This window comes from Nicotiana tabacum, chromosome 24 (genome assembly GCF_000715075.1).
Source record: "Nicotiana tabacum cultivar K326 chromosome 24, ASM71507v2, whole genome shotgun sequence".
NCBI lineage: Eukaryota > Viridiplantae > Streptophyta > Magnoliopsida > Solanales > Solanaceae > Nicotiana > Nicotiana tabacum.
In genome coordinates this window covers 28,945,850-28,957,355 of record NC_134103.1, presented here as the reverse complement: position 1 = coordinate 28,957,355, position 11,506 = coordinate 28,945,850, and the positions used below count along the sequence as shown (strand labels likewise).

Here is an 11,506-nt window from a genome sequence, read left to right as displayed (position 1 = left end):
TACTTTTGCTTAAACAAAAAATACCCCGGTGAATAATGGACCAGCCCGGGCGCATGCACATAGGACGAAGCAGTCACTTGCACCCCTTGTCGAAATTTTTAATATGCAAAGTTTATGTTTTAAAATAAAAAAGTCATGCCTTCGTGGTCAACTATATAAGTTAAATCTAAAACGAAAAGTACAAAACAAGCAGTTTCTGTGGACAAAATATTACTTTGGCGTTTCTGAGGACCAACAGCAGCATTGGCTTTTGTCAACACTGCTGGCAAAGCAGAGGATTAGTTTAGTTATCCGAATATCTATTGGGAGAAGAAACCTCTGGGTGCAACTGACATTTGTAACGTTTAATAAAGTCTGGATTTGTTTTTCTCCATTTGTTTAGTGTTAAATCTTTCTCTAAGTTGAAAAAAGCAAAACAATTAAGACATATTACATGCTTTTCAGCATATTACAATCTGTAAAGAAAGAAACATGACTTTAAACAAAATCATTGTTTTAAAGATCTTTGACCATCATTACAATTCACAAAATCTCCCAACTTTTTTCAGCATATTTGAGTAACAATCCACAGTTCTTGAAAAAAAAAATGGGTTCTCAAGTTCTTTGGTTTCTTCTATTGCTAACTCTCACAACCATATGCAAAAGCAAGTTATGTCATCCAAATGATTTAAAGGGTCTTCAAGATTTCAAGGCTGGAATTCATTCAGATACTTCTAGCAGATTAAATAAATGGAAAAGCCAAGATTGTTGCAAATGGGAAGGCATTTCTTGTAATAATGAAAATGGAAGAGTTGTACAAATCAATTTACCAGGTCTCTATACTTCAGGTGATGCACCATTTCAATCTACTATGGCAGGAGAATTATCTCCTTCAATTACACTTCTGAAGTTTCTTGAGGTTATCGATATGAGTGAACTCGTTGGACTCACGGGGCAAATTCCTCTTTCCATTGGTTTACATCTTCCAAATCTCAGAAAACTCTACTTTCTTGGCAATAATTTTACTGGTTCATTACCACAAAGCATATGTAAGTTGTCTAAACTTGAAGAATTGTATCTCCAAGAAAATAGCTTTTCTGGTTTTCTTCCCTCGTGTATTGGAGGTCTCAAGAATCTCAGAAGATTGGATATACATTCAAATAAACTTTCTGGTGCAATTCCTGAGTCTATAACAAGCTTGACAAATTTAGAAAGCTTGTGTTTTCAAGATAATTTCTTGACCGGGAATATACCAGAAAACATTGGCAATCTGCAAGCATTGAAAGAGCTTGATTTATCTAGCAACTCATTAACCGGGATAATCCCTCATTCCGTTGCTAAACTATATTCCATTTCAAGTCTTTATCTAAATGACAATCAGCTTGAGGGAGAGATGCCATTGCCTTCAAAACCTGGCCAGTTGTCTTCTCTGCAATTTCTAAGACTGCAGAATAATCGCCTCAGTGGAACGATACCTCCATCGATTGGTTACTTGACTTCCCTTCAGAGACTTTCACTTGCAAATAATCAGCTTAAGGGAACTATTCCTTCTAGCTTAGGTAATCTGAAGTTGCTAACAGAGTTATATCTCAGTTACAACCAGTTATCTGGTCAGTTGCCAAGATCAATAGGCGAGATTTCTCAGCTTCTCCTGTTGAGTATATCTCATAACATGATTGAAGGACCATTGCCACATGAAATTTCTTCCCTTTCAAATCTTCAATCATTGGATCTATCATTCAATTATCTGAATATGTCAACCATTCCCAAGTGGCTAATGCAATTGCCATCACTGTCGCGTATCTACTTAGCAGGATGTGGAATTCATGGTGAAGTTCAAGATTATATAAAACTACTACCCAAATCATTGCAGGAACTAGACTTGTCAGCTAACCAACTTTCAGGAAAGATTCCTGCTTGGATTGGTAGTTTTTCTCAGCTCTATACTTTAAATCTTTCTAATAACAAGTTTGTTTCTGAGATTCCCTCTACTATCACAAATCTTGAAAATCTTGGAGTTCTAGACCTTCACTCAAATAAGCTACAAGGCAGTGTGAATTTTGTTTTCCAGATGAAGAGCAGGTTTGAAGGAGGATCATTGACATATCTTGATCTTTCAAATAACAATTTCTCAAGTGCCATTGAGCAGATTGGGATGGGAGAACAAGAAAATATCCGATACTTAAATTTATCGCGTAATTTTCTCAAAGGTAGATTACCAAAATCCATAGGAACATTGATATCAGTACAGACATTGGATCTCAGTTATAATAGATTAGTCTCTAACCTGCCAACATCACTGTCAAATGTTAGCACTTTGGAGAGACTGATGCTGCACAAGAATCATTTCACCGGAAGAATCCCTGAGAAGTATTTAAAGCTGAGAAATCTGAAAGAGCTGAACCTCTCAGATAATCTTCTGGAAGGGAAAATACCTTATGGGAAGCCATTTGTTGATTTTCCTAAGAGCTCATACTCTGGGAACAGAGGTTTATGTGGGAAACCACTTCCTCCCTGTAAATCTTGAACTTTCAACTTTTTGTTCTTCACCACATAATTTTCTAGAAACAGTTCAATACAGAAGATCAAACTGCTAATGCAACTCTTCATTTCAATCTTTCTGTCTTGTAATTATTTTGGATCAGCTACTTAATCACTATATATATTTAGCAGGCAACTCTATTTAATAAGCATTGATAACCTATATAAATGGTGACTATCTGATACAACAGATCAAAGTACACTGATAGCGTAAACAAATTTTACACTGTCAGTATATCTCTGTGTGACCTATAGGTTAAGAGTTCGAGCCGTGGAATCAGCCGTTGATGCCATTAGGGTAGATTGCCTACATCACACCCCCTTAGGGTGCGGCCATTCCTCGGAACCTACGTGAACACAGGATGCTTCGTGCGCGGGCTGTCCCAGTAGAAATGTATGTAGTTTTGGTGAAAATCAAAACTGAGTGTCCATTACACTTTTAAAATCTTCCTCTACCCTAATATATTGGCGTTTAAGAACACAAGTACTAAAAAGTATCTGATTTTGGTGAAAATCAACACAAGCATCCATTACATATGAAGACTAAAAATCTGGTGTTGCCGCAAAGTTAATTAAACAGATTGCTATATTATCAAACAAAAAGAATGAATTAGAATTTATTCCATTAACTGATTTCTCAATGTCGTCCATGAATTCATACACGTATAAAGCTAATGCAGTATGCAATCGACTTGTCCAGAACTCATGTCATAGTGATCTGAATGCGAGAAATCATCCTTAGCAGTTCCCGTGGAACCTGCTACACTTATAATATGCCTGCATTATGGAGACACCGAAGATTTTGATAATTGGAGGAAAGGAAAGACAGAGAGGTAGGCACCAAAAGCGAGGGACAACTGAACTTCTCTAAGTAACTCTCTTTATTTGCCATATCTTAACACTTCCACTGTCTGTGCATCAATTCAAGGGGCTCTCTATTCCGACCCCAGTTGCTGATAATTTGCATAGTCAATTTCATTTAACCGTATACAACATAAAACCTGCTCCGGCAATTCTTCAGCTTTATTGCCCTGCTTGGAAAGTGGGAAAAGGCATTACCTAGATGGAAAAAATGTCTTCCAAGGCCGTAAAAGAATCTGGAAAAAAAACGGTACGTTGGAGACAAATACTTACCTGAATTGTTAGCCCAACATCCAAGCAACAGAGCTTTAGCCTATCTAGGAATGTTTCAAAACCCTTCCTAGAGATGTAACTGAATCTATGCATGTCTATGTCAATCTCAAAGTAATTCTCTCCCTGCAAAAATTATCATTAGCAACCGAAGTTAGATTCAAAACCTTGTTACAAATTTCTTTCTTAATCCAGAAAATTGGGCCACACTCTAGATGTATGCAAACTGAAACATTTCATAAATTTCGGATGAAAAAATTTAAGTGAAGTACGCTTCCTTAACAAATGCAAAGTAAAATGTGTAAACCGTGCTACTTGTATGATCTAAAGAAAATAATGCAAGAAAACAGTCTCACTCTTGACTCCACAAGAAAAATCTAGTACTTCTCATTAGAAGAAGTTGTTTTCCACATAGAGAGAGTGTCTACAACAGTTTACGACAAAAGATGGTTCATGTTTCATCTGTCATTCTAAAAAAGCTCTTCATTCATTCAGTAATCTTTGTTGATAGGTAAATTACTCTTATTATCTCCTAGCAATCGTCGAACTATCTTAATTTACTACTGCATACACCATATTAGTGGATGACTTTTCGCCATTCAAAATGGCATGTTCACCTTTTTCCTTAAAAGTAAACGTTTAAAGGGAATGACAGCATTTCCACAAATCATTCAGTTGGACATTTAACAAATTTGAGTAGAACAAGAAGCACAGCCAAACCGTACACAAATCTAAAATGAACAAAATCTGGGTCAACTTTACCTTGTAAAACTGATGTTGAGGACGTGAAAGAACAGGTTTCTCATTGTAGGCATGCATAAGCTTCCTCTCTGCAGCACTTAATGGGAGGTCCTCCATATTTGCAACACGGCCTAATATCTTCAATCTTTCCCTGAAAGGTGCAGTATGTTCAACAGGAAAAGCCCTTACTTTTTCCACTTCATCATCAATCAGCCTCTGTCCAAGATAAGAAAAGGGGAGGAAAGTAATAATTATTTGTCAAATACTAACTCGCTAACCAAAATCTGATAAGAGTACATCTGATATTATCAAATGGAGAAACTGACAGTATAAAAGAGTGATTTTGAAACAAGTTATACACAGAAAAAAAGAGGAAAGAAAAAGGACAAATATAAGAAAACATGAATGCTCAAACTTACCCTGATATTCTCTTGAAAATGAGGAGGAAGTTCCTTAGCATAACTTTCTGAAAGCTTAAAGTACAAGACAAAACTCATCCCTTCACCATCAATTTCACCCTGAAAAATTGCGGTAGGATATAATGGGATCTGCAAAAGAAAAACAGCACGTCAGCAACATGAGGAGGTAGTTACATATAAAGTGGATAATCCAGTGAATGTAGAACATTAAGAAAGTTTGGATAAAGTGGCAAATCCTATGAATATAGGCATTAAGAAAGTAACCAGTGATGCCTACACGGGTACATTTAATTCAACAGCACAAATGAAGTTCGAAAAGGCTGAGCTGACTGCTAACAGGAGCACTTTGGGGACATAGAAAAACTAAAAAACAAAAGGCAAGGCTAAGCATGGTAGGAAATGGCTACATAGAGATACATGATTAAATGACTACTCAACTAATGAAACTCAGTATAATTAGGACAGAATTAGTGGTTACGTTACATTTCATATATACTCAACTGCCCCATGAGGGGGCCAAAAATTCCTATTCAACAAGCTTTTATAAAATTTAAAACTGATGCAGAATATTTTAGACTTTGAAGAGAAAAATAAATTGCACCGACAATCTAAAAATGATCAAAGTAGATAACATTAAAAAAACTTTCAGAATCTTGAAAGCTTTTACGAAGTTAGATAAAAAAAAAATGAAATAAATACTCATTTACATAAATTCTAAAATAAATGATACCTGGACATTCACGACAAGAATGGGAGGAAGTGTCCCAGAATGTTCAATGACGGGAAGTTCCACAAGTCGAGCTATATGAAATATCTTTCTCTGGCTTAAAAATACATCAACACCAAAAGGATAATATGCTGCATAATTTGGAGCAAGCACCTTCTTTTTATCCCTGCACAAAGCAAATATGTGATATGAAATATCATATACAAGTACAAGTGTACAACATAGGAACTAGTGCAATGGTTGCTGGCACATATCCATATGCATGTTTATTATTATCAGATAGATGTTCTCTAAGTTTTTACATGATTAAACACAGCTTTATATAAGTTTTTGTACATAACTCTGGGCATGTGAGCACTTAAAGAAGGAAGCACTTTACCTGAAATAGTTTTCTCCCCGAACCCTAAAAGTGCCCGGTTCAATCTGCGACCAACTATCAGGCATTTTCTTCTCCAACGGGCAAACTGGTACTTGAGAACCAGCTATTGGTCTTTGAAGCAGGGCTTTAGACGAAACTGTACCACATAAAGGATAAGAGTCAGTTTGTTTTTTTCTCATTTCCCTGATCCGTTAGACAGATGGAAGATGATACTACTCATTCCTATCTACAAATCAAAATCTAGAGTGCAACTATTCATACTGAAAATTGACTTATGATTCCAATGTTATCCACTCACTCTTGATCATAGTAACCCTGTTCCTCATTCCTTTCCTGATTTCACTAGTTTGTTTTATAACGGAAGATCAACAAACATTGTACATTTGACACTAGTAACAACAGGGGAGTAATTTAGATATCTCTCAGATAAATTGTAACAAATATCCTCCATTTGGATTTCATTAATGAGTCAAATCCCTGAAATAACCTGACCTCCACACTGCCCAAAGAAATCACTTTTATTGCGATGTTTCAATACTAAGTTGCTATCTTATGAAGGTTTGCACAAGTGGTAGGCATCCTCCAACTCTAAGGTTGTGGGTTCGAGTCACCAAGGGAGTAAAGTGGGGAGCTCCTGCGGAGGGGTAAAAATAAAAAAAATACAAAAAAAAGTATGCTATCTTATTAATAAATAAGGTGCATCTACAAACAAAATGTAGCATATATGTGTGGCAGTATATTCAGCCTTGATCATCTTTCAACTTCAATTCCAAGGTCACGTGTTAAGGCATTCATCAACCAGTAGCAATTCAGACTCAATAAACCTACTCCAATTATACCTTAGAAAGAAGAATCAAACAGTTCAAAATTGTGCACAACTGTTTGCGGGCAATATTTCTAGGAGAGCCGAGGATATATTAAATTCCAGAGTAATTCTTGTTGGCATCAGATGGCAAAACCCTTTTTCCAGTAAGAAGATGATAGTTGAAGAATATAACAAGTTCTTTTTGGAAGAAAAAGAAAATTCACCACAACAATACTAAATCCTGTAATAGGCTGAAGTCAATAAAGCAATTCATGAAATTTCATTTTTCCACATGGTTAATGGAAAAACATAAATCAGTTGATTCATTCTGTGCAATTGATAAAAGGTAATCGAAAACTAATGGATGCACACCGAATCACTTATGGATGCACATGCATAAACATTGCAGTGAAGCAACTAGACCACAAGGGGAAAAGGGTAGACATAGAAACTTACGCAAAGCAGCATTAGGATTTCCTTCTCTCCATTTGAAGGGAAGTTTTAAGGCAGCTTTCTTCCTAGCACTTGGAGAATTATCGCTAAGAGATCTTCTCTTCTCAATTGGTGCAACCGTGGAAGCAAGACAGGGCAAACAGTTGTTTGAAAGAATTCCACAGTTATCCAACAAACCATCTTCCCTGCCGCTGCTTTCATTAGCTGAGGAAGAGATTTCATCAATAAATACAGGCTGTACCTCACTGTGGGGTCCATCAAGTTTCGTTCTAGAATCTGCATCTTTTGGATGCAACAAATTGTTTGGGTGGGCATTGACATCAGCATCCCCATGATTGGCATCTCTCACAGAAGCTACGCTGGTCCGCCCACAATCAAAGCTGTTGAGAGAGAGCACATCTGCAGAATATTGTGATTGCATTTCTATTCTTAAATTTCACAACTGCAGATAGAATGTAAAGGCTGAAGTTAGAAGGCCATACCATCAGCAACGCTCTGGAAATCTTCATCACTGCCATCAGAATCGAATATTGCAGCAGAATCAAACCATGCTTCCTCAGTGCTTCCTGTTTTTGCGTTATAACACTAAATGTTAGAAAAGGTTGGTTGTGATGTTTTATCCGCTATTCTGCTTTAGGTTGAACAGACAGAAGTAATGTGAAGTTAAACTACGCAAAACATCCCTCGCAGGAATGACGGAAGGTAATTGAAGATATGATAGAGAAGATATTTGCCATGATCTAAGGCACCTGCTTATTCCAATTTCAAAGGCACATCGCACGTTTAAGAAGAAGTGAAAACATTGCAAGGATATTAGCAATTTTTAGTAATTTAGCATTGTATAAAATATAAAAGACATGAATCTTTCTTTGGGACTTCAACTGGTACTGTGAGATACATCCAAGCACACTTGTAAGTGCAGTATCTTTATAATTTCCATTAATCACAACATCACATTGTGTCTATTTTGACACAAAGAATAAGCTATTATCCAGATCCTCATGTTACATTCTCACAATCATATTTAATTTAGATAGTCAACCCAAAAGTGGGCCAAGTTTATAAACCCACTTCCATAAACAACGCTATGGTTTAAGACCAGTTCAAATACTAAGTGCAAAACTGTCAAGGGAAAGATAGCCTAGTAGTTGGGACTCTCTACCTCCAACGGTCCAACCACACGTTGGAGGTTCAAATCGACAAGGGAGCAAAGTTGAAAGGGAAACTGTTTGGCTCCTAGATAAGGAGGATATGGGGGAGTGGGGTTTACCATATTTCAAGAAAAAATCAAGACAAAAATCGTTGAAGAAAAACCTTGGTACGAATTTCACCTATCAGCACCACACAGGTGTGTGCTTTAAGTTGGCAAAGATAAATGACATCTATCAGCTACTATATCTCATCCAAAGAAGAAAAATTTTAAACCTTTTTAACAATTTGGGTATTGCCTCCTCATCTCTCTAGGCTTTGTATCTAGCGATTTATACACATTGCAATCTAGAGTACCCATACCATACACTTAAAATCGATTTAAATAGGTGCATAACATAGACAATAAAACTGTCAAAACAGTTCCTTTTCCTTTCCCCTTCCTCCTTCATCCAGTAATTAGCACAAGCCTTTCTTCTGCTATGTAAAGAATCGGCTACACTATGCCATTAAAGCATTTTTTTTTATAACGATGTTGTCCCAGCTAATTTGTGCGCACCTCAACTAATCCACAGTTACCTGCTACTTGTTCCCTATTAAAGCATAATTTCACATTCCCTTGAACTCACCACTTCTCTACCCTTTTCCAAACCCAAAACCACTCCACACACACCCAAAACCCCCCTAGCAATATGGAAAAAATGAAAATAAAAAGTGAGCTACGCCAAAAGAAGTTGAAATTCTCCCATCAGAAAGCATCTAAACAACCTCCAAAGATAAATGCAGCCAACCAACCTTCAACTTAACTGAACCTAGTACAAATAAATTAAACTCCAAATACAGAATTGTCTCACACTCCATTCAGCATTATAGATCAAACTCCAATAATCACAATTACATTGAACATGAAAACTAGCAAATTCCAAATACACAAATCAAGAATAAAAAAACAAACAAAAAAGTACCATAGAAAGTGGGATTATTGAATGAACGATCCAAAGGGAAAGACTTGTCAACTTTATCAGCTGCTGATTGATCTGATATATGAGAAGACGCCCTTTTCTTTATTTTTCTTCTCTTCCTCCTTACACACTTCTTCTTTGAACCTCCAACACAGCCATCTGGCCGTGATACACATCCCCCCATCTCCACCCACCCCCACCCACCACCCTACCCCCCTTCCTTCTTTACACTATAACAGATTATCAAAAATGGTGTTCAGAATCAGCAAAAACAAATTGTGGGCATCAACAAATATAATCTTATTATTGACAAAAACTAAAATAAAAAACTGATCTTTATTAGATTAGAAGAAACCACACTTCCACCTTGTTTACACTAATAATAGATTATGAAAAAGGGTGTTCAGAATAAGCAAAAAAAAATACCAATTGTGGGTATCAAGAATTATAGCTGATCATGTAATATTTTTTTTCAAGAAAATGAATAAGAAATAAAACCCACAAATAAAGATTTGATCTTTATTTAGATTAGAGAGAAGAAATGTGAAAAAGAAGAGAACTTTATGAGCACTATTCTCTCCTTCTTCCTTCTAATTCATCTTCTCTCTTAAAGTAATAAAAAAAAATCATTTCCTTTTTTCTTTTAATTAACCTGATGTTCAGACCTACAAATGAGCTAAAAAAAATTAAAAAAAATGAAAACAAACAAAAAACAAAATTCCAAACTTCTAAGTACCACCCTGGGAACAGAGAAAAGTCAATTTTGTGGTATAAAAACTCTCTCACACACACACACACACAGGTAAATATACTAGTGCAGGCAGTTGGATCGGGTCTGATAATGGGGATCCATTTAAGATGCCACGTGGCTGGAGATGAGAGACCCGAACGTGCGTGGAATTGTGGTAAAGGTTTTTCAGAGTTGCAGTTCGCACGTGGGAAGATTAGTCAGTTTTCTTTTTTTTTCTTTCGAAAGTAATCAGAATTTTATGATAATGTTTTTTGGGTGTACTTTTGGAATTTGGTATTTATAGATTTCATGATAGTTTCACGTTTCTGTATTTCAGAATCCAAACACAGTAGGAGTACTTTTTTGCCGTTTTTCTACAATTTGTAACTTTGTTGAACAACCATGATACCCAATTCGTTTATTTTTTAAAAAACTTTTATTTGATGCTCGGTATGCATATTGAAGCTTCTGAATAATCCAATTTGATTAATAAAAGAAGCATCTTTTATCAGAATTTTTTCATTCTTAAATTTTAAACACGAAATATGTGATTAAATATTAAGAGATCACAATCCTTGGTGGTACATGACTCGGCCTCTTGTTACTCTTTTGGTTTACTGAAAAAGAATGGTACTATTATCAATAACAACGACAATAATATATCCACCATTATTTCACATCGTGGGGTCTGGGAGGGTAATGTGTACGCAGACCTTACCCCTACCTTGTGAGGATAGAGAGGTTATTTTCAATAGGGGTCAGGAAAGTATATGCACCACATTAATGAAAATATAGACAAGAAGGAATAGTAGCAAAAAGCCATATAAAAGCAGAATAAAAACAACAAGATAGTAAGGTGATCAACAATGAAAGAAAACAACGGTTAGTCATAAAAACATACTACCAACAAAAAGCGAGACTGCGTGTCAATACTACTATTATGAACACCCTAGACTACCTATTCTATTATCCTAATTCTCGACATTCATACCTTCCTATCAAGGGTCACGTCCTCGGTCAGCTGAAGCTGCGCCATGTCTTGCCTAATCACCTCTCCCCCACCTCTTTTTTGGCCTACCTCTACCTCTCCGTAGGCCCTCCAATGTCAACCTCTCACACCTCCTCACCGGGGCATCTGTGATCCTCCTCTTCACATGACCAAACCACCTAAGTCACGCTTCTCGTATCTTGTCCTCAATAGGGGTCACACCCACCTTGTCGCGAATAACCTCATTTCTGATCCTATCTAACCTAGTGTGCCCGCACATCCATCTCAACATCCTCATCTCTGTTACCTCCATCTTCTGGACATGAGCGATCTTGACTGGCCAACACTCAGCCCCATACAACATCGTTGGTCTGACCTCCACTCTGTAGAACTTACTTTTAAGTTTCGGTGGACACTTCTTATCACACAAAACACCGGAAGCGAGTCTCCATTTCATCAATCTCGCCCCAATACGATGCGTGACATCTTTATCAATCTCTCC

General features: G+C 36.7%; 2 protein-coding genes across 2 annotated transcripts; one reads left to right on the top strand and one right to left on the bottom strand.

Annotated features, from left to right (window-relative positions):
• The first annotated feature begins 477 nt into the window (after positions 1-477).
• LOC107770022 (uncharacterized) lies at positions 478-2,619 on the top strand. The gene has a single exon (XM_016589278.2). The coding sequence runs from the start codon at positions 587-589 to the stop codon at positions 2,504-2,506; it is 1,920 nt and encodes a 639-aa protein (XP_016444764.1). The 5' UTR covers positions 478-586; the 3' UTR covers positions 2,507-2,619.
• A 507-nt stretch (positions 2,620-3,126) lies between these two features.
• On the bottom strand, positions 3,127-10,058 carry LOC107770021 (uncharacterized). The gene is made up of 9 exons (XM_075247859.1): positions 9,290-10,058; positions 7,658-7,741; positions 7,179-7,574; positions 5,918-6,053; positions 5,542-5,704; positions 4,812-4,940; positions 4,414-4,608; positions 3,655-3,777; positions 3,127-3,551 (listed from the first exon to the last, which is right to left on the bottom strand). The coding sequence occupies exons 1-9, from the start codon at positions 9,468-9,470 to the stop codon at positions 3,456-3,458; spliced, it is 1,503 nt and encodes a 500-aa protein (XP_075103960.1). The 5' UTR covers positions 9,471-10,058; the 3' UTR covers positions 3,127-3,455.
• Between the last annotated feature and the right edge of the window lie 1,448 nt (positions 10,059-11,506).